Below are 20,821 nucleotides of genomic sequence, written 5' to 3' on the forward strand. Positions count from 1 at the left end.
CAGCATCTGGATGCCATGTACAGACGGAGAGTAGTAAAGCCGAACTTGGAAATGACTATCAAAAGGACAATATAATATCGGCTCTCATAGTTTGTCACCATGGCTTTACTGTGACTGTGGACTAATTACTCTGAATATCATCCGCCTTTTGCCCCGTGTTGTTATTGTGAACAACGGCTTCTGCTCAATTTTGGAGAACCTCTCTGTTTCTTTACAGAATACCCAACTTTGGTGTCCCTATCATGTCTTTCATATACTCAAAGCCTCAGTTTTAACAGGAAGATGAAGATATGCCGAAACCCACTCATTGGCTATTGCCTTGTCTTATGCTGTTGGTCCCGTCTGAGTCCAGAACGGCTGATGGTCAAACCCGATCTTTCTGAGTATGAGTTCTTCACTCGAACTAGAGCTCAAACATCCGATATTGTGTATTCCCACCACTTAGTCGGGACCAGCCTCGTTCTTTGACCCACATCCCTTGCAATCATACCATCGGACCTTATTCTAGATTCTCCGACGGTTTGCTGGCTTCGCACCGGTCATGTCACACAACTTCGATAAGAGTTGGAAAACGCTGCCACTCCGTGGCGCTGATGGTGGAAATATTCTCCCCAACACTATGCGGCTGCCCTATCTCCAGACTGTATCTCTTGGTAACCTTTTGATATGTCAACTCAACTTGCCACTAATAGCATGAAACCCTTCATAGTAGCACGAAGAGGCTCTAAGAGATCTGGTTCCCTTCTACCTTTTAACATTGAGACCTATAAAGTCTTAAATAAGTAAATCCCGCTTATATTTTTGATTATTAAACTGGATCACACAATACAGGGCTTGCCATAATTTTTCTTGACACCCCAGCCAGATCGACAGGTGAAAGAGGAACAACTATTCTAGACTTCACTCCTCGAATATCTAGAGGACACAGATGACCACCTCAGAATACGTCACCATCTTAAGCGTGCTGTTTTTTATACGGAGTAAGTCCTTGAATCGTTCCAACGTTCCAGAGACAATGGATCTATAAACTCATATTCTCAGCCAACTCCCCGGTAATACAGCTGCTCAAGTCCAAAGATGTAATTGATAGCTACATCATGTAGCAGTCCTCTCTGGACCATAAGAGACAAAACTGGAAGGCTCATAAACCAAGCTCAATTCCTAGAGATCTGAGCCAGGCGCTCTGCAATAGCTTTCTTGACCTCAGATACAGGAAGCTCGCTTACTTGCCGGCCAGTCCAGTACTTGTCCTGTAGTAATAATAAGCCTGCATTAGTACACCGTTGTATCATCACAACAAGACAATGACAACTCACCTGTTCAACACCCTGCCAGATCATTGCCTCGGTTCCCAGAATCACTTGCCAACCATTATTCTCGGCAATGGCCCCCAGCGCAGTGTATGGAGATGGATTGTAGCACATCTCCAGCATGGCTCCCTTCTTCCCCTCCTTGCTCAGCATGACCTCAACAATCCTCCTCACCGTCCACTCCTCTTCAGTAATAGGCTCAAAATCTGGAACACACGCCACAATTGCCCCCGGCGCCTCCAACTTGTGCGCCTGATCAACAGTCTCAACATGCACCAGCCTATCCCCGTACCCGCGGGTAGTACACTCCGCCACCACAGCATCGACCTCCCCCTTGTCGCGATTAACCAGATAAATCTGCGTCACCTTAAGCCATTTGTGCAGAGCATAGACCGCGGAGCGCGCCGCACCACCCGAGCCGATGACCATGGCTGGACGGTTCTCGTAGACAGAGGCTGGGTCAGCCACGTTCTGCACAAAGGACTCGCGCACGCCAATGACGTCAGTGTTGGCGCCGCAGTACTGGCGGTGGCCGTCGGGCAGGGTGCGCAGAAAAAGGGTGTTGCAGGCACCAACTTCGCGGCATTCTTCAGTGAGGTAGTCGAGGTGGGGGAGGATGTTAACTTTGTGTGGCATGGTAACGGAAGCGCCTGGTAGAACTGTTAGTCCCTGTGAGAGCTCTAGATGTGTACTTACATTGCAATGAAGCTGAGAGATGACATACCGTAAAATTTTGGGTGTCGTATCAGGCGCAGGAAGAGATCCATGTCTGTAGAATCTAGTCTGATCTGCTCCCAATTTAAACCCAGATTCTTGTAGACCACACTGTGTAAAAGAGGAGACATTGAGGCCGCCAGCTTTTCGCCGAACAAGAAGCCATGTTTGTCAAGTTTGTCGATTTGAGAGTTGAGTGTCAGAGTCAGGGGTGCTTGCTGCTCCTGCTGCTCTTTCTGCACAGTCACCGTTGTTGTGGTCGACATGATGGCTGCTTTGTTTGTATTGTGCGAGTCCGCTATCTACACCTTGGTTTTTGGTGTGTTACTGGCTTTCTCTAATCACAAAATTAATGAACGCAAGGAAGCTGGCTGTTTTTGTAAGGTCGATGATTTCAGATCACACAAAGTTGACAATAGGGAGTTCATTTCTCAACCTTAGGTAACATGCTTATCATCAGGTAATATTTAAACTGCTAGATCAATCGGCGTCTCCCCATCACAGCATCAACACAAACCATCAGCCGGTTCACGGGAGCATGAACATGGAGAAAGATGTGGAGTCGACGGGTTCTTTAAAGGTGTGGATTCAGGGCAAACGGGATGTCGTTTAACCACAGTCCTGGCTAAGAACCCTGACCAGCAATGGCGGAATAAGATGCATCCAAAAGCAGCGGACCTGCTGCGTACATGCATATAAGGACGGCACTGTGCAGTCCATTATGTGCTTGTGATAGTGTGCTGTCCTCATGGCAGTGAGGTAAGAGAACCGCACATACAAGAACACAAGAACTGAGACCAAGAGGATGAGAGTTCTTATCCAAGTTGGTATTTGGTACTTTCTCTCAGCCAGCAGTTTTCTGCGTTTAGGTGCATCAAGCACTGGAATCAAGGATGTTTCTGCGCCGTGTAAATGTTTATCCAACGCTTGTTCGTTAACCAATAACACGGCATAGCGGCCTTCTAGAATCCACAAGGGAGCATTAGCAAAGTCTCATTGTTGGATAATCAATATTCAAGAGCCCGCTCCTCTCTTGAGTCTTCCTACCCAAGGTAACAAACTCACTCTGACAACAACATTGCCCATGTCGGCAGGAAGAAGCAACGTCCGCAGGTGGCGTGGCGCCTCGCTTTATTTTTGGGTCTGCCGGTGAAGTGCAGAGTTTCTGCATCTGTGTTCATCAGTGGAAGGTCTGCGGCTGGCTGCACGATATCAACCCGCTGTTCAAGAAACTGGTGCACCATTGGTCATATTTCTGCACCTTTTACACCGCTCCTAAGTAAAGTTCTGTCAGAGATATCCGCTTCCTTTGGTCCAGTATTTTGGTGTTTGTCTTGGTGATGCAGGAATCCAGGTTGGAGGAGTGACTGTGAAGCCCATATCCAGTGGTTGTGCTCACCTCAGCACTTGTCACCAGGCTAAGCTAGGGAACTGGACCCGGCGGCTTGCGCCGGGAGTTTGGATAAGAGTTCAAAGGTCGGGAAAATGAAAGGAATACTTCTAAGTGGTCTCTAGAACGAAACCTTACTAGGGGTAACAAGTGATGAACGGACTCACACGGATGAAACGCCTGCGGCAACTTGCCGCCCTCACTCCACACGTCATTCCGCACACCCATGATCACATCCAGGGGTGGTCTTACCTTCCTAGGATTTGTCCAAGTCTAAATGAGGACGAGAAAGCAAGAGGTCTTTCTACCTTCCCATGCTTGCTTGAAGGCTAGTGATAAGATATATGCCTGGGTCATCCCCCACCCTCCTCACACTTCCGATCTTCCTCCCCTTCAATCCAGTCTCTCAGGACATCATCGACCTTCACCTTGTTGATAAACCCTACGATATCGACATACATCCCGCGCTCAACCTATTAAACAATATCTCTACTATTACTCCTTATCCTATTCTTTTGGATAGTTTGATAGTCCTGAAGCCGTCTGTCTGCCACCTATCCCCCTATATAAGGCCCTTGATCTACCACCTCATCGCCCAGCATGCCTCTCCTCCATAACTTGTTCGTCACAGACCTTCCTTCGGAGTCCTCCAAGATGCCTTACAAACTTGCCATCACATCGATGTCTCTAGGCCGGTGCTACGCTGGCCACTCCTTTATCTCCAAGCTCGATGCCGCCCACAAGTATGGGTACCAGGGGATCGAGCTCTTTCACGAAGACTTAGCAGACGTGGCGTACAGTCTCTCGAGCGAGCCCCCTTCTTCCTCGGGGCCTTCTCCATCTTCCCAGCTTGCCGCAGCTCGTCATATTGTGCGCCTCTGTCGTGCCAGAGGCATCGAAATTGTCTGCCTCCAGCCTTTTAGCCACTACGACGGCCTTCTGGATCGGGCAGAGCACCAACGCCGCCTTGATCAACTCCAATTCTGGATCCAGCTCGCTCATGAACTCGAGACCGATATGATTCAGGTCCCGGCCAGCTTCCTCCCTGCCGATCAGGTCACCGAGGACCTGAACCTCATTGTTTCTGACCTTCAGGAGCTGGCCGACATGGGTCTGGCTGCCAATCCCCCCATCCGTTTTGCGTACGAATCGCTCTGCTGGAGCACCCGTGTCAACGTTTGGGAGCGCTGCTGGGAAGTGGTGCGCCGTGTCGACCGCCCCAACTTCGGCATGTGCCTGGACACGTTCAACATCGCTGGTCGCATTTTTGCCGACCCTGCGGTGGCCAGCGGCCGCACTCCGAACGCTGAGGAAGCTGTTCGTCAATCTATGGCGCGCCTGGTGAGCGAAGTCGACGTCAGTAAGGTGTTTTATGTGCAGGTTGTGGATGCCGAAAGGCTTGAGGAGCCGTTGATCGAGGGACATCCGTTCTACAATCCTGAACAGCCAGCCAGAATGAGCTGGTCGAGAAACTGTCGGTTGTTCTATGGCGAGAAAGACCGCGGCGCATATTTGCCCGTCAAAGAGATTGCTTGGGCATTTTTCTATGGACTTGGTTTCCAAGGTTGGGTCAGCCTGGAGCTGTTCAACCGTCGCATGGCCGATACTGGGCCTGAAGTGCCAGAGGAACTGGCTAGGAGGGGTGCTATCTCGTGGGCAAAGTTGATCAAAGATATGAAGTTGACAGCGGAGAAACCGGCACCTGTCCCTGCTGTTGCTTTTGCATCCCTGTAAGTATTAACCTGCTGCTTGTGTTTTCGGAAGTTGGCTGTGACATGTTTGGGCTGAGGCGTCCGGAAGATCGGTGAATTTTGTTTTCCAGGGAGCTACTATCGAGAGACTTAACATGCTTACAGACTGAACAATTAATCGTGACAGTTTGCAGTGATCTTTCCGTATTGACGCATCTAGTGACATCATCTTGAAGGCAAGAGCTTAGGATTTAAGCCCACTGAGCTTTCAGTCGGTTCCCAACCATCCCTTCATCTCTTATCCTCCCTCACCTCCATATGCTTTGCCGCAAACTCAAGCGCTGCTTTATACCCGAATGCTCCCATACCGCAGATGACTGCTGCTGCCTTGTCACTGAGATAGCTGTGTTTTCTCCATGGCTCCCTCGCATGTACATTGCTTACGTGCAGCTCTATAAACGGAATATCAACTCCCAAAAGCGCGTCCCGCACTGCAACGCTCGTATGTGTCAGTGCCCCAGGGTTAATGATGATAGCCGACACTTTCTTTCTCTCCTTGATCTCGTCGGACTTGACAGTCGGCCCCCATCCCGCTGCTTCCTGGATGCAATCCACGATGGCACCTTCGTGGTTAGACTGGAATGTTTCCAGCTCGACTCCTAATTCAAGGGCTTGGCTCTTCACAGTGGCGATGACATCGTCCAGGGTCGTTGAGCCATAGACGTGTGGCTCGCGCTTGCCAAGGAGGTTGAGGTTTGGACCGTTAATGAGGAGGATGTGGCGTGGCATATTAGATTCTAGGTTGGTGTTAACTGCTCGGTTGGTCAATGACTCATGGGTTCAATGGCCCAGGAGATGCAAAAAGGAAGTGGCAGCACTGTGCAAATGACAGCTGGCCTAAGATACAATATGATGATGTCTTAGAGATGAACAAGGTGGCTCACTTTGGCTGGATTCGATTCCAATCATGATGTCTGATATACATCAATGACTTCCATGTTCGGGATACCATCAACTTCCCGATCTTTGTTGGCAGCTGGATGCTTGATGAGTGCTTTTCCGCTGCTTCATGACAGCCATCACATCTGAGGGCAACTTGAAAATATTTTACCCATAGATTTTGAGATACAGTCGGCAGTTTTTAGCTTTTTTCCAGAAAAGACATCTGCTCTTGTGATGTTGACTTGGAGTTTGAGGGCGAACAACCTCCCGGTTGTTCTCCACAAGCCTGGATAAACACTTACCCGGACACATACACACATCTGAGGCGACCTGGAACACCACAGATTGCGAATGCAACATCCTGCAAAAACAAATGTGAATCCTGACCAGTGACTGTCGAATTCCTTCGTTTAAGCCATTAGATCCGGTTCAAGACCAGCGGGAAAAAAAGGACCTAATGCAACAGGAAACACCATGCCTCCAAATCTGGGGACAGAAAGCCTGGCGAAGGGATCCAAATCCTGGGTTATAGCAGCGGAATTGGGGCAGCTGATCCATATCTTCGGCTTTTAACGGCTTTATGTAGCGGAATTGAGTCCATGACTGACTTCTCCATGTGTGTCGACGACTCTCGACTCCTTTGGATGGGATGCCATCTGCCTTTAGTCATCTTGTTCCCCAACAAACGACTTGGTATTGGCTTCGTTGCCACTGCTTGTAGCTTTGCCAAGCTGAGATTTACAACAATGTCTTCACCATCAAAGATAAATGAGGAGGAATTGGACGAGATATATGCCTTTGCTATACAGCTTGGTAAGGATGCTGGCAAGCTCCTTATGGATGCTGCCCGGTCGAGGTTTGGTAGCGGTGGTAGTATGACCTCCCAAGAGATCACCGAAAAGGACAATTCAGTAGACATTGTAACTAAGGCCGATGAAGGTAGTATCAATCGAAGAGCATTTCTGTCTCCTCCTCTTCACTAAATCCTAGCTGACACCTCCTTTAGAAGTCGAAGAATTCATCAAGGTGTCCATAACTCAACGCTACCCACACCATGCGTAAGGATCTTCACCCCTCAACATCCAAATGTCTCATTAACTATCCCTCCAAACAGCTTCATCGGCGAAGAGACCTACTCTAAGCTCCCAACCCGCACCTACCTAATCGACCCTTCTATACCAACCTGGTGCGTCGACCCTCTCGACGGTACAGTCAACTACACACACCTCTTCCCCATGTTCTGCGTGAGCATCGCCCTCGTCTTAGGCGGTGAGCCCATCATTGGTGTGATCTACGCGCCCTTTTTGAACCAACTTTTCACAGCGTGCCGCGGGCGGGGCGCCTGGCTCAACGAGACGCTGCAACTGCCTCTCGTGCGGAATCCCATCCCGCCCATGCCGTCGAACGCGCCGCAGGGGTGCGTGTTCTCGTGCGAATGGGGAAAGGATAGGAAGGATGTGGAGGGGGGAAACTTGCACCGGAAGGTAGAAAGTTTTGTGAATATGGCGGCTGAGCTGGGGGGGCGGTGTGGGAAGGGAGGGATGGTACATGGGATGAGGAGCTTGGGGAGGTATGTGGACTTGAAAGTGCACGCCGAATTGGATGGTTGCTGACAGGTGTATTGGAGAGCAGTGCAACAATGGATCTTGCGTATACGGCCATGGGAGCTTTTGACATCTGGTGGGAAGGGGGTTGTTGGGAGTGGTGAGTCGGCCTGTGTGTTGCGACAATCCGTGTTCAGCACTAATAATAACGCTGGAAGGGATGTGGCCGCCGGTATTGCCATCCTGCAGGAAGCTGGGGGGCTGATAACAACGGCGAATCCTCCAGAAGACCCGTTAACAGCAAAGATAGAGGACATTAAGCTAGGTAGCAGGTTATACCTGGCGATTCGGTGAGCAGCGGCCCATCCATCCCTATTAAGACCATTCTAACACATCTAAGACCAGCAGGGCCTTCCACAACGGAGACAGGAAGAGAGGGTCAGGAGAGAACGGTTCGGGAGGTCTGGAAACGGGTGAGGGCATTAAACTACACGCGACCGGGGGCTTGAACCTCGAGGTTGGTGAAGAAGTTGGATAAAAACATGTTCGGGTTTCACAGCCATCAACGGATAATGGTAGTACGTACACTACGTATGAACCTATGAGCAAACCCGTACCACAAAGTTATGTAAAGAAAAAAAAACTGTGCCCCAGGCACTAAACCCTCCCTACCACACCAGACAGCCTCGAGATAGCACCGGGATGATTGTAGAAGCTGAACGGGACGAACACTCCCAAGGAGTTATGTCGGGAATAGATCATCTGAAAATTAGAGACTTACGCACGCATAAAAAGGCCTTCGCCTTCACTACGCTGCCACTCTTAGGCTTCTCCTGAGGCATTCTGTGTTGCAGCGCTGCTGAGTACGTATGCCATCATAGGCAATAAGATCTTTGGGAAACAGTCAGGCTACTACCATGGCAAAGTCTGATACTTGGCGTCGTTGTTCCTGGAAGCTGACAGTATGCTCTGCTCAAGAGACAACTTGGATACACAACAATCTCGGGCATATTGCGTCCTGAGGCAAAGGGTCTCAGGGCTAACATACCGGAGGGTCCATTAGTGGGGCTCCAAAGGGTAAATGGCAATCAAAGGTTGGCCACCATCCCAGAAATGTGACGGTTGGGTTTGCGCCGGTCAGAGCACTGGCTTTGAAGTGTTGAAACTTGCCGGAAGTCGCACCACATGCCTGGGTGTAAGCTCCGCTGGGAAGCAACGCTCTTTAGTCCAATCCAGGGAACGCCACAGTCCTTTGCTGGACGCCCTTGCCTTTCCTCCTCTTCTTCTTGCTCTTCCTCCTCGGGCGATCGTCGTCACTGTCGCTATCATCCATATCGGAATCGTCGTCGTCGCTGTCAACAGACCTCTTGATGCCGTTGGTGCCCGGCACAGTGTCTTCCTCTTCTTCTTCATCCCCTTCGATCCCTGACTCGGCCCAAACCTTGACGGTTCTGCCGCCGCCGCTGATCAAACGATGCTGGTAGTCAAACGACACTGCGGCCACGCCCTCGATCTCATCATGCTTGAGCACAGCGTGGACTTCACGTTGTTTTAAGTCAACGATGGCCAGGCTGCCGTCACCCACACCAACGACAACTTTCTTACCCCAGCCAAGCTCGTCTGGAACGCGCACAATACAATCCAAACTGTCGGCATCCTTTTTGCTCTTACCACCCGCCACATATATGCGCTCTTGCTGGTCATCCCACGACCCACGGTCCCAAAGGGTCAGAACACCGCCACCAGTGCCAACGGCGACGACGGCGTTGTCCCGCATGCGCTTCGGGCCCAAGCCGGTTGGGATGATGGTGGAGCAAAGCAACTCATCCTCCTGGTCCTCCGATGTAGCAACAATTCCGGCTCGAAGATCTGTTACGGCGAGCGTTGTGCCGCCCGTTGAGACCCATTGCTTGGGGAAACCTGACGTGCTCTCTGCCGAAGGAGGAAGCGGGCTAATGCTGGAAATATAGTCGGCATGCGGGACGTGTTTGCGCACGGGCTTAGGGTTCAGGTAGCCGTTCTCGCGGAGATCGAAAATGTAAAGGCAACCCGAGTCTGTGCCGAGGAGGAGCGTCTGTGGCGAGAGGACATGCAAGATAGCGGGACAGTCGGTAGCGTTCGTGGAACTGTTTCTAGGAGGAAGGCCGATCTTGGAGATGACCAGACCAGTCTCAGGAGAGAAGTGCTTGATCACAGCGTCTGTACCGGCAGAGTAGAGAGCTAAAAAATGAATTTAAGTCAGCCAATGACCCCTCACCATCTCTTCATCACAAATGGACCGCTTACATTCTCCGTCATGACTGTAGGCAAGATAGCGACAACTGCCCTTGTGGCGGTGGGTGCTCCAGACGCTCTTGATCAAGCCCATGCCGCTGTTTGACTTGCTCATGCCATCATCATCATCACTCGGTAGGCGAAAGGTTTCGACGCGACCACTCGACAAGCCGACCGTAAGCAACGGCTTGGAGGGGTGCATGACCTGTGTGAACAGGTCGGCCGAGAGAGGGAGGGTACAAAGGTTCTCAAACATCGTGGCGATGCTAGATAATTCCTAAGGCTGTATGTAATGTGAAAGAATTTAAGTGTATCAACTCATTGTGTATCAATGCCCCAGTGAATAACAACGGAAGCTCGAGCTTTTTGCCAATAATGTCGAAAACTTGAGGCCGTGAAAAAGAGTTGCACGCAGTTTAGGGGAGAGCGTCGACAATTGACCAACCAATGGAGGAAAATTTCCTCGACCCGCCAGGAAGTCATCCTAATTCGGCTAGTTCCTTCTAATTTTCCACTAAACCGTTCTAGAAAACGTTGGTCTTAGCGCTCTTCCTGCAGATCTCGAAACATCCAACTCTTGGCAATTGGGGCTCTTCCATCACGGTAGTCGGCAACTCAGCACCTTGATGAAACTCCAATCACCCTTCTTGCTTTCATCCCCTTTTATCTCACAACTTCGAAGCACAAAACCTTGGCCCGAGCTGTGTATTAAGCCCGGCTTGCAGTTGGAAACAACCGTCCATGGTTGCAGCTTCCCGATATTGTAGCCTGATAAAGATATTTGAACGCAGAACTCAGAAAAGCGTTTGGGCTTTTGACCTTCCAAGTTCCCATCTGCGATGTTTCCAGCCTGACCATCATCTGCCTCTCTTCTGTGCAAGTGAGGCATCAGACAAGAAATTTTCAGAAGCCTACGCAACGAACTGCATGCACTCATATAAGAAGTCATCATGACTAAAAGGATGGTTTTCTGGTCTTTTGTCGTTTCATTCTTGTCCTCCTTCGCAATGGCTTGCAATTCCCATAAGCCAGAGTTCCGATGCATCATGTATTACACTGGGTAATCGCTCAACTTCTCACGACCTTTCTGCTTAACCTGGATCTGATTATACTGTTCTCTCCAAGGTTAACATGATACGCGGCTACTCATGGGCTGACTGACTTCTGTTGTTCCAGCCAGCATCCCGTTGCTCCTCCTCTGGAGGAGCTCACCCCTCTCACCCATGTTGCAGTAGCCTTCATGAGCCCCGGCGTTTTCAACGATCCTGGGCGCAAAGAATGGCCACTATTTACCACCGTGGACGAGGTTCGATCAAAGTTCCCCAACGGAACGAAGATCATGGTTGCCATTGGTGGCTGGGGAGACACGGCTGGTTTCTCTGCCGCTGCCCAGACGGATGCAACTCGCAAGACCTTTGCCGAAAATCTGGCCAAGATGGTTGCGGCCACCGGTGCAGACGGCGTTGACATTGACTGGGAGTATCCAGGGTAAGCTGAAAGCTGTCCTGCTGTCCCCTTCTGTTCGTATTCTAATAACACGCGCAGTGGCAACGGTGAAGATTATAAGCAACTTCCAAACGACCAGAAGTCTTGGGAGATCGAGGCATACCCACTCCTCCTGGCCGAAGTCCGCCGTGCTCTTGGCCCGCAGAAGGTCATTTCGGCCGCTGTGCCCGGCCTGAAGCGCGACATGCTTGCTTTTACACATCAGACGGTTCCCCGCATTATGCGCTACGTCGATTTTCTCAACGTTATGACATACGACTTGATGAATCGTCGTGACAACGTCACTAAGCACCATACTGGAGTGAAGTTGAGCCTCGAAGCTGTCGATGCCTACATAGCTGCCGGTGCAGCTCCAGAAAGACTAAACCTCGGCTTTGCATTCTATGTCAGGTGGTTTAAGACGGAGCATGAAGCCTGTGCCAAAGCCTCGCCAATCGGCTGCCCTACGCCGCAGCTCGAGGATCCCCAGACTGGTGCTGATCTTGGCCGCGGCGGCGCCTTTGCTTGGCATGATCCGGTGCCTGCAAATCTCGTCGACTCTTTCTCACGTGCGCTTAGGCAAGGCACATATGATGAGGAGGACGGTGGATATTACTACTGGGATCCTTCTGAAGATATATGGTGGACATTTGACACAGTGGATGCCATCAAGCGCAAGTTTCCTGCAATTCTGAAAAGGAGAGACCTGGGGGGAGTGTTTGCTTGGGCTCTTGGTGAAGATGCACCTCGCTTTGAGCACTTTTCTGCACTTAAATATGGACTTAAAGATTTCTTGAAGGAGAAGGAGGAGCTATGAAAACGCATTTTGCCGGCCACATGGGATGAACATACCATAAGTGCTGCAGCCTTGCCTCAATGTCTGAAATAAGTAACCAATAAGTGCGTGCGATTGTTAGCTAGAAACTCTTGACATGGCATGATTTAGCCTAGAGCCTTGTGAACAATAACACGACATCACAGATCATGGCTTACAAGTTTAGACAAACCCCATGTATGCTTTGATCTTTTGATCAAGGATTGACTGTATTGGTAAAAGATGATACCATGCTGAACAGATATATGATTAATGGTATGACTGTCAGGTCTGCTGGAATTGTTCTTGCACCAGATGCTCCTTCCGAGGCCATGCCAGTGGATTGGCAGGTTTAATATATGGGCGATGGCTTCCCCTCTCACAATCTGGATGTTATTCATTGTCTTTGAACCCAAGTTGCCGCCTCGCTACGTCCAGCTTCTCAATGTGGTCCACGGCTTTGACCTCTTTCACCCTTATCCTCTTGGTCTGGGTGCCGAGAGCATTATGTGCAGTACTCGGAACAACTACATTTGATCATATCCTCGTTGCGCATCCGTCTCCAACACTTTGTCCCGGAGGCTGGCGTGCAGACGCAAATTACATCGCTTGTTGTTCTTCTGGATTTTTCTTCTCACATACATTAACCACCGCCTACGGCCCAAACTCTCAACTCTCATACGCCTGCTGTGAAAACAAACACTCCTGCACCGGGGCGGTCTCTTTCATGAAAGAGTGGACCGTCGATGGCAATGGTTTGTTTATGTCCAATATCATTGGGTGTTGAAATGTCAACATTCGAACTGAAACTGGGTATCTTGTAGGAGATCTGATTACCATGGACCTTGATGATCCACCACGCCCAGGTATGAGTCTGACGTGAGGTGATATAACACTGATTAAAAGGCTTTATAGATGTTGACCGAGTCCTGATATAGCTACTATCGTCACGACCACTCCTCGTGCTGCTCCCGTAACTGCCACAACTAGTTTCCCCGGTGCCATGCCTGTTACTACCAACGGTGGACTGGTCATTTACGTCTCGAACGAGAATCACAACAATAACAACATTAACATTGACAACACAGATAAGAACAGCATTGACAACAATAACAGCATCAACAACGATAATCAAAATGATAACTGGAACAATGCAGATGCGGCCAGTTCAGTAATCCACAGTGGTTCTTCAGCGCTGAAACCTGGAGGATTCGCTGGGATTGCCATTGCCTTGGCAATTCGCTCAATCATCCGGGTCGTTATATGAGATTGATATGCTCTCAACCAGCAAGAAAAGATATATATTGAGACTGGGACAAGAGTCGAGACATGCTCATGCCATGAGTGTGAATAACCTCTGGATCTGAGCATAGTCAAGCCCAGGGCATTCTGTTCTCAGAACCATTCTCACTAGCGACTGAAACAAAGCTCATCATATTTGTGCATGTCACTATTTGAAGATTTTCACTTCTGCCAACTGTTTTGCAGTTGACAGAGCTGAGTCTGACCGAAAAGGTTACACTACAGAGTATGGGAGGACTTTCAGTCTATCGTGACTGGCTTCCCTGTTGTCTCTATAAGTTGCTGGCAACACGGAGCATGTTGATCTCAGATGGCAATAGGTTACTGTATACGGGGGGTAACTTTCTTGGAACCGGGGTTTTCTGTACATAACAGTTTGATTTCGTCTTTCCATGTGGGTGTTGGGAATAAATGGATGTGATGGTTGATCGTTGACAAGCTTAAATCTCTTTTGGATATTGCGACCCCGGATAGAACATACCACAGATAAAGCCGGCCAACTTAATCTACCTCTTTGCTTCATGGAGCAGGACGTCAAGTATTCGGCCACAGTCTCGGGGTAATCCCGCTTTTGCCAACGGGGAATGGCAACTCGACCAATTGTTGACCTCATAGCCTTTTTTGCTTACCAGCTGTTCCGGTTGCCCGGCAACAACAAAGACCTGTCTAATCCCTAAAAGCACACCGCAGCACGAGACATCCGATGCCTGCGTGCTCGGACCTCGCTCAACTCCTTAGCTCGAGATCCATCTCGGCAAGCGACAGTCTGTAGCGTTTGGCAGAGCCAGGAGAATGTGGAGCTGCATCTAGATACCAGAAAAAAATGATTCCATGGACAAGGAAGCATCATACCACATCAGCCCGGTGATCGGGGCCCAAGTGCAACTATAAAGGGTTCCTAGGCTCAGAAGACATCCATAAGTCAGGGAGCTTCAACAAGTCTACAAGCCCATAGCGACGCAGAGGTTACATGGCGGGCTCAATAACCTTGTTGGTGTCCCTAAGTCGTTTCCCTCCGCCACGTGGAGTTTCCCTGATAACCACTCGGCTCTTTTCCTTTCAGCAAAATCAGAGATCCACACGGAATGATGCCACGCGCGTTTTGTGGACCGCTGGGGCCAGTTCGGGTCTCCAGACCCGAGCTATGCTGACGGCGTCGCGCGGCGTCAGGTTCTGAGGCTGCCGACTGGTCCAGTAACTTCTGTCGTTACCCATCGATATGCAGGCCAGTCGGCCAGCCAGGGGCTTAGATGCGACGCTGCAATAAGGCCATCTTGATGCGGTATGCGAGAGGTCCGGTGCGCTTACTAAGTGTGTGTATCTTCTGGAGTCTCTGCTTCCCTGCTAGCGTCGGCGTGGTGAGCAACGCCAACCAGGATCGTGTGTCCGCTTGTCTGCGGGTTCAAGATTAAGGGCATATTGAACTCCACAGCGACGGGGTCTCCGAACACAGATATGAAGAGGGCGTTTTCCTCACTGAAGAATCTCATTTTTATCTTCGGAATCTTCGGTGACTCTCCAGTGACCGAGGCAAAAATGAGGACATCAAGTTTCCAGCTTCTGGGAGCGGTTTTGCCCCTCCTGTCTCTGTCGGCAGCGAGTCCAATCGATATCGACTCTGCAAAAGTCCCAAGACATGCCACAATTGTTCACCCAAGGAACGTTCACTCCAATTATACATTCATCATTGCTGGCGGCGGCATATCCGGGCTCACCCTCGCCGACCGTCTAACCGAAGATCCTCGAGGTACAAACGACTCCCCTAGAGAACTATGTATGTAGGAGACTGGCTGGTTACTAATGTCGAATTTTCTCTTTTTTGCTATAGTAACCGTCCTTGTGATTGAGGCCGGTCCTTTGGATCGGGGTGAAGATGGCATCCTCGTCCCGGGAGCCTTCTCTCCTTGGCTCTACTTCTGGCCCGGTCTTGTTAGCACACCTCAAGCAGGGCTTAATAACAGGACCGTTGATGTTATCACAGCGCAGGTTGTCGGTGGCGGAAGCACTATCAACGCTATGGTGTACTTGAGGTACGCTGAGCAGGCGACAGAATACGCCTTCCTGCCATCAGCCAAGCTGCATGCTGACGGCGTCTATTCAGGGGTGACAAGGATGATTATGATTCATGGGGTGCCCTCGGAAATCCGGGCTGGAGCTGGAATTCCATGCTTCCCTATTTCATCAAGGTAAAGCTATGGCTAGAAAGCTCCAGACAGCACCAACTGGCCCCGTGCTAACACAGCGCAGAGTGAAACTTTCACGCCCCCTAGCCCTGAACTTGCTGCGGCTGGCAACATCACTTGGGATGGTTCAATTCGGGGCCGTTCTGGTCCCGTGAACTACTCATATCCCAACTATTTCTTCCCGGGGAGCGGTGAGTGACAGTCTGCGGAGAGATTGTTGGCATATGAACTGAATGCTGACAATGTATCCTAAAGAAAACTGGTGGAACGCCGCAAATGAAGTCGGCCTTCCTCCTGTTAAGGACCCAATGGCGGGGTCGAAGCAAGGTGTTTTCTGGATCCCATCTGCCATTGATGCCAGGACTATGACAAGAAGCCATGCTCGGCGCAATCATTACGACCGCGTCAGCTCCCGGCCAAACTACCACATCCTGCCATCTCACCTGGTGTCTAAGATTTTATTCAGGGGCAAGCAAGCCATTGGCGTGAGCTACATCCCGACTTCTGGCGGCAATACTACGACCAATGTCTACGCAAGCAAGGAGATCATCCTGGCTGCTGGTGGCCTGGGAACCCCGAAGATCCTGCAACTCTCGGGTATTGGCCCCCGGAAGCTTCTCAACGAGCTCGGCATCCCTGTCATTTCCGACCTCCCCGGCGTCGGGCAGAACCTGCAGGACCAGCCCACGCTGACAATCCCGTATACTTGTGCGTTTTTCCTTTTCATTCGTCCTTTCGAGTATGTTCTGAGTCAAGAGCGGTTGACTAACAATTTGCTTCTTCCCATGTGAAGTCACAAACAACGTGTTTCCCAACACTGATAGCCTCACCACGAACGCTACTTACAACGCCGAGCAGCGGGCATTGTATGACAGCTCGAAGCAGGGTGCTTACACCATCGTTAACTCCTTGAGCACGAACATTGGTGTGATGTCCCTGCAGCGGGCGGCACCCAAAAGCTACCGGCAGATCATCGCCGCTGCCAGGGCGCGCAGTGCCTCGCTTTCTCTGCCTCCTGGCACCGACCCAGCCGTCATCCGTGGCTACCAGGCACAGCGCAATGCCATCCTGAAGCAGTTTGAGAACCCCAACGTCGGTGTTGGCACAGTGCACTGGGGCACGGGTAGCTCGGCGTTGGTGTACCATCTGAAGCCCCTGAGCCGCGGCACGGTCAACATTCGCTCAACCAATCCTCTGGACGCCCCAGAAATCGACTACCGGACGGGCACCGATCCCATCGACGCGCAGGTTTACACGTCTTTGTTCCGCAAGAACCGCGAAATTTTCAACGCGCCGTCGATGCGCGTGCTGGGTCCCAGTGAGGCAGCACCCTTCGGCGCCAACCTGACCACCGATGAGGAGATTTATGCTGTCATGCGCGAGCTGATCAACCCGTCGAACGCGCACCAGTGCTGCACGGCTGCCATGATGCCCAAGGATATGGGTGGTGTTGTATCAAGTGAACAGAAGGTGTATGGTGTTCAGGGCCTCCGTGTCGCGGATATCAGCTTCTGGCCCTTCCAGCTCTCAGGGTCACCCATGGCCACAGCGTACGCGGGCGCTGAGAGGGTACGTTCAAAGTCTCGAGTCTTCTGACAAACGTGCTAACACGCATTTGTAGCTCGCCGATGTCATCAAGAAGGAGCACCGCCTGGCTGGCGCACCTAAGAGTCTAGTAGGGCGCTGCATGCAATGAGAATCGCACGTCAAAACGAAAAATAATACATATAATAACTAATTTAAACATCAGCCATCGAGGAATAACCTCAAATCGGCCAAACAATCGGAGTAACAGCAGGTGGCTCCCAAAGAGCTGTACATTGGATATTTGGTGTTACTATGTCCCTCATTTTGTATAGACCATGTAATTACGTGGCCGCAGGTCATTTATATCACCGGTTTGGTCTCTAACCCCCCGGCAATTGTGTATTTAAGAAGTCTGGCCCGTGGATGTAGTATGTTTCAATAGGAGACAAGCTTCAACGACAACTTTCAGAGCTGTAATGGTTTTGGTCAAACTAGAGTCGAGGCGCTACCTCGCGACACAGGCGATAGTTGCCAGGGAAAAATATGCGACCAGGAACAGCGAGCGAGTCAATTGAGTCAGTTCGATTCCTTCTAAGCGTTATTTGTCTTATCCGTATAATGGGACGTTCGAGGGCTTCACATCGCCGGGGCACAAATGGGTGAACGGCTGAACGAGCCCGTTTAACCTGCCTTCGCAGCAACAGCATGCTGATGCAGGGATATGATTCGAGGATCAAAGCAGGAACGAGCAGGAACGAAGAGGACTCGAGCCTTGATTGACGAACTGATGCCATTGTACACGGAGCGCCTAGTGCTTTCTTGGGCACCAACCAATCCCATGCTCGAACCCCAATCCCAAATGCCCAAAACACCTCACCTCAATGCCGCCAATTAACATCCCCATCTAGATATGGCGCTGCAAGCAACCTAGTCGAATCACGCACATGATCGTGCACACAAGCTTTGTGCTGTTTCAGAGCTGTGCATATGGAAGAGGGTAAGTTCTCAAACGTCATGATATGACCTTCTAGACGGATGGTGCACAGAAATTCAGAGAAGCGGAGTGTGGTAAGATTCGGAACTGTCGATGGAGCGCTGCTGCTCCAGTGATGGCCCGAATGCGGAGTTAGGCTATTGTTCGGTTTGGATGAGATCTTCAGAAGGGCTGACTCTTTGTGCCCATTCACTGCATATATGTTAGTGATGAGGGAGATAAAGCTACAATATTTTCCATAGAGGGTTACTCACGTCCAGCTTCCGTCGTATACCTTTCTATTTTCAGGAGAACCATATTCTGACACTCTAAGTGCTGTTTCAAGGACGCAGGCAGTTACTCCAGTCCCACAGCTGCTGATGATAGGTTTCTCCGGGTCAACGCCCTTGGATTTAAACACCTCTCTGATCCGCTCTGGAGGGAGAAATGCTTTGGTCTCAGGATCAAGGACGGCATCAAATGGAACATTGATAGACCCTGGCATATGGCCAGAGGAAAGGCCTGGCCTTGGCTCTGGAGCCTGACCAGACCACCGGCCGTACGACCTGGCATCCAGTATTTGGACGTCCTTCGCACCTTCCTTGAGCTTTTCGGCAATCTCTTTCACCTCTTCAAAGCTGGCAACCCGATCTTCGTCCATTTCTGGTATGGGATAGGTCCCACACTCGACCGTCCACACATTTCCCGACTCTGTAGGCAAACCCTGCTCAACCCATAACCTAAAATTGTTCAGGATATGCACCTTGGGATGCCCAAACACCCTCATGGTCCAAGCAACACGCGGGGCGCTGAAAATTCCCAGCTCTGCGCTGTCGTAAACAACCACAATATCCTCATACCGAATGCCCAGCTCGCTCATGGCCTCAGCAAAGTGTTTCGGGGTCGGCAGCATGTGAGGGTATGGGCTATGCTTGTCGATAACCTTGTCAAGGTCGAAAAAACGCGCCTTAGGGATGCGCTTCTCGGTGAAAACCTGTATTCCTGTGCGACCTTTGGGATCGTTGGGAAGGAACCATGAAGCACAAAGGGGTATTACGCGGGGCTCAGACGAGTTGGGAGATTGGGGGCTTTTTTTGAGGGCGTCGGAAAGCTCTTGAGGAGTGACAAGGTAACTCGAGAATGACCGGCGAGCTCCGTGTTTTGCGATGACAAAGTGGTATGACGGGCCGCTGGGGGCGGTGCGGCTGAAGTTGAAGCAGCCGCGTTGTGAGAGCGACGCCCGGAGAAGCCGAAGCGCAGAGATGGTGATCATGATTGCGACTAGCGGTGGTCGTCTTCGTCTTCCTCGGTTCTCAACAGGCTTTCTGGGACAACTGAAACAAAGAGCGTCGGCTGCGTCACAAGCCAATGCCACAGAGAAAGAAGCTATTAATGCCGGATCGCTTTATCTCTCTGCTGTTGGCAGGTTGCCACAGCCGTGGATGGCTCGCGAAGAAAGTCAGGGTCCAGTCCTTGGGATTGACGAGCAAAGAGTCGAACAATCCACTTATGTTATCGGAATTCCTGCGGAACCCTCGACTTATTCTTGGAATCTGGCTTACTGCCGTTGCCCTTCCTTGTCCATTGAGTTGGAGTTGGACTTCGAACCGCCGAGAACCGGGTTTCGGGGCGTGTGAAGAGGGGGAAACGGAAGAGTGGTTGCAAAGAATAAATTCCGGCCAAGGCCAAGGTGCGCAGCATGAAGCTTGGACCACAACTAATGGCGCCACTGAGTTGTAACGATCCGAACGCCAAGAAAGATGGCCGATAAGACACCGATAACTGAGGACTGGGCCGGGCGATTGGCAGCCAGGCTTCACAGTTTCCCGTTCTGGTTTCTTAAGTCATCGCCTCTTACCAAACCACAACAGCCGCTGGACACGAACACGTTGGACAGCCACTCGCACACACACAAAAAGCCAAGAAATTAAATTTGCTTGTTGATTTCATCTCCCTAATGTTACTTAAGTGAGGACTATTGGCCCAACAAGTCTCAAAAATGAAAGTCAAAATCAAGAAATGGAATGCCGTCGCAACGTGGAGGTGGGATATCCCTGAAGATGATGTCTGTGGTATCTGTCAGGTCCATTTCGATGGCACATGCCCAACCTGCAAATATCCTGGAGACGATTGTCCCCTTCGTAAGTATCCGACGTTTGGCTAGACTACTTTGCCACCTTCAGGAACAGTAATTGATGATCGCTTTAGTGTCCGGAAAGTGTGGCCACAACTTCCACATGGTACGTGTCTGAAGACTCTTCAGCCTAGCATGCCACAAAGATGTCACTAACGGAGCGCTAGCATTGTATTCTGGAATGGATAAAACAAGACTCAGCCAAAGGTCAATGTCCCATGTGTCGTCAAAGTAAGTTTCGACCCTCCTCATGCTTGCTTGTCTCTAACCCAGCGGTACAGGGTTTGAGTGGAACGAACAGTTCACGCTTAGTGTTTGAATTGTGGGAGCTTGGGCCCTTGACATCGCCATCTATGTATATTCTTTCACAGAGGTGATCTTCAGGGTTAAGGCATTGGCTGAGCGGCTCTTCGCATTTAATTCATCAGATGAACTTTTGACCAAGTATGCACAAGTGGTGGTGCAGAAGAACGCTGTTATCATGGTAAAGTATTATTGCGACACAAGCCAAGTTTCTGTTGACACTAAGGCTTTGCGT

At 50.6% G+C, this 20,821-nt stretch overlaps 9 protein-coding genes across 9 annotated transcripts; 5 read left to right on the forward strand and 4 right to left on the reverse strand.

Annotated features, from left to right (window-relative positions):
• Positions 1 to 1,154: 1,154 nt before the first annotated feature.
• Positions 1,155 to 2,290, reverse strand: CTHT_0047970 (quinate 5-dehydrogenase-like protein; the record flags this gene model as incomplete). The annotated part of the gene is made up of 3 exons (XM_006695098.1): positions 1,155 to 1,250; positions 1,317 to 1,960; positions 2,035 to 2,290. 3 exons carry the CDS (start codon positions 2,288 to 2,290, stop codon positions 1,155 to 1,157), a joined length of 996 nt encoding a protein of 331 aa, XP_006695161.1.
• Positions 2,291 to 4,014: 1,724 nt separating this feature from the next.
• On the forward strand, positions 4,015 to 5,148 carry CTHT_0047980 (3-dehydroshikimate dehydratase-like protein; the record flags this gene model as incomplete). Its single annotated transcript, XM_006695099.1, has 1 exon — positions 4,015 to 5,148. One exon carries the CDS (start codon positions 4,015 to 4,017, stop codon positions 5,146 to 5,148), a length of 1,134 nt encoding a protein of 377 aa, XP_006695162.1.
• Positions 5,149 to 5,396: 248 nt separating this feature from the next.
• CTHT_0047990 (3-dehydroquinate dehydratase-like protein) lies at positions 5,397 to 6,074 on the reverse strand (the record flags this gene model as incomplete). The annotated part of the gene is made up of 2 exons (XM_006695100.1): positions 5,397 to 5,902; positions 6,050 to 6,074. The coding sequence occupies 2 exons, from the start codon at positions 6,072 to 6,074 to the stop codon at positions 5,397 to 5,399; spliced, it is 531 nt and encodes a 176-aa protein (XP_006695163.1).
• A 719-nt stretch (positions 6,075 to 6,793) lies between these two features.
• On the forward strand, positions 6,794 to 8,129 carry CTHT_0048000 (uncharacterized protein; the record flags this gene model as incomplete). Its single annotated transcript, XM_006695101.1, has 4 exons — positions 6,794 to 6,989; positions 7,054 to 7,105; positions 7,162 to 7,464; positions 7,997 to 8,129. 4 exons carry the CDS (start codon positions 6,794 to 6,796, stop codon positions 8,127 to 8,129), a joined length of 684 nt encoding a protein of 227 aa, XP_006695164.1.
• A 684-nt stretch (positions 8,130 to 8,813) lies between these two features.
• Positions 8,814 to 10,121, reverse strand: CTHT_0048010 (WD repeat-containing protein; the record flags this gene model as incomplete). The annotated part of the gene is made up of 2 exons (XM_006695102.1): positions 8,814 to 9,811; positions 9,878 to 10,121. The coding sequence occupies 2 exons, from the start codon at positions 10,119 to 10,121 to the stop codon at positions 8,814 to 8,816; spliced, it is 1,242 nt and encodes a 413-aa protein (XP_006695165.1).
• Positions 10,122 to 10,872: 751 nt separating this feature from the next.
• CTHT_0048020 (uncharacterized protein) lies at positions 10,873 to 12,167 on the forward strand (the record flags this gene model as incomplete). Its single annotated transcript, XM_006695103.1, has 3 exons — positions 10,873 to 10,925; positions 11,042 to 11,353; positions 11,411 to 12,167. 3 exons carry the CDS (start codon positions 10,873 to 10,875, stop codon positions 12,165 to 12,167), a joined length of 1,122 nt encoding a protein of 373 aa, XP_006695166.1.
• Positions 12,168 to 13,002: 835 nt separating this feature from the next.
• CTHT_0048030 (uncharacterized protein) lies at positions 13,003 to 13,431 on the forward strand (the record flags this gene model as incomplete). The annotated part of the gene is made up of 2 exons (XM_006695104.1): positions 13,003 to 13,030; positions 13,103 to 13,431. 2 exons carry the CDS (start codon positions 13,003 to 13,005, stop codon positions 13,429 to 13,431), a joined length of 357 nt encoding a protein of 118 aa, XP_006695167.1.
• Positions 13,432 to 15,002: 1,571 nt separating this feature from the next.
• CTHT_0048040 (uncharacterized protein) lies at positions 15,003 to 17,345 on the forward strand (the record flags this gene model as incomplete). The annotated part of the gene is made up of 7 exons (XM_006695105.1): positions 15,003 to 15,240; positions 15,295 to 15,496; positions 15,568 to 15,652; positions 15,714 to 15,840; positions 15,905 to 16,357; positions 16,443 to 17,218; positions 17,271 to 17,345. The coding sequence occupies 7 exons, from the start codon at positions 15,003 to 15,005 to the stop codon at positions 17,343 to 17,345; spliced, it is 1,956 nt and encodes a 651-aa protein (XP_006695168.1).
• Positions 17,346 to 18,307: 962 nt separating this feature from the next.
• Positions 18,308 to 19,422, reverse strand: CTHT_0048050 (thiosulfate sulfurtransferase-like protein; the record flags this gene model as incomplete). The annotated part of the gene is made up of 2 exons (XM_006695106.1): positions 18,308 to 18,362; positions 18,425 to 19,422. The coding sequence occupies 2 exons, from the start codon at positions 19,420 to 19,422 to the stop codon at positions 18,308 to 18,310; spliced, it is 1,053 nt and encodes a 350-aa protein (XP_006695169.1).
• Between the last annotated feature and the right edge of the window lie 1,399 nt (positions 19,423 to 20,821).

Source organism: Thermochaetoides thermophila (assembly GCF_000221225.1).
Source record: "Thermochaetoides thermophila DSM 1495 unplaced genomic scaffold scf7180000011819, whole genome shotgun sequence".
NCBI classification, from domain to species: Eukaryota; Fungi; Ascomycota; class Sordariomycetes; order Sordariales; family Chaetomiaceae; genus Thermochaetoides; species Thermochaetoides thermophila.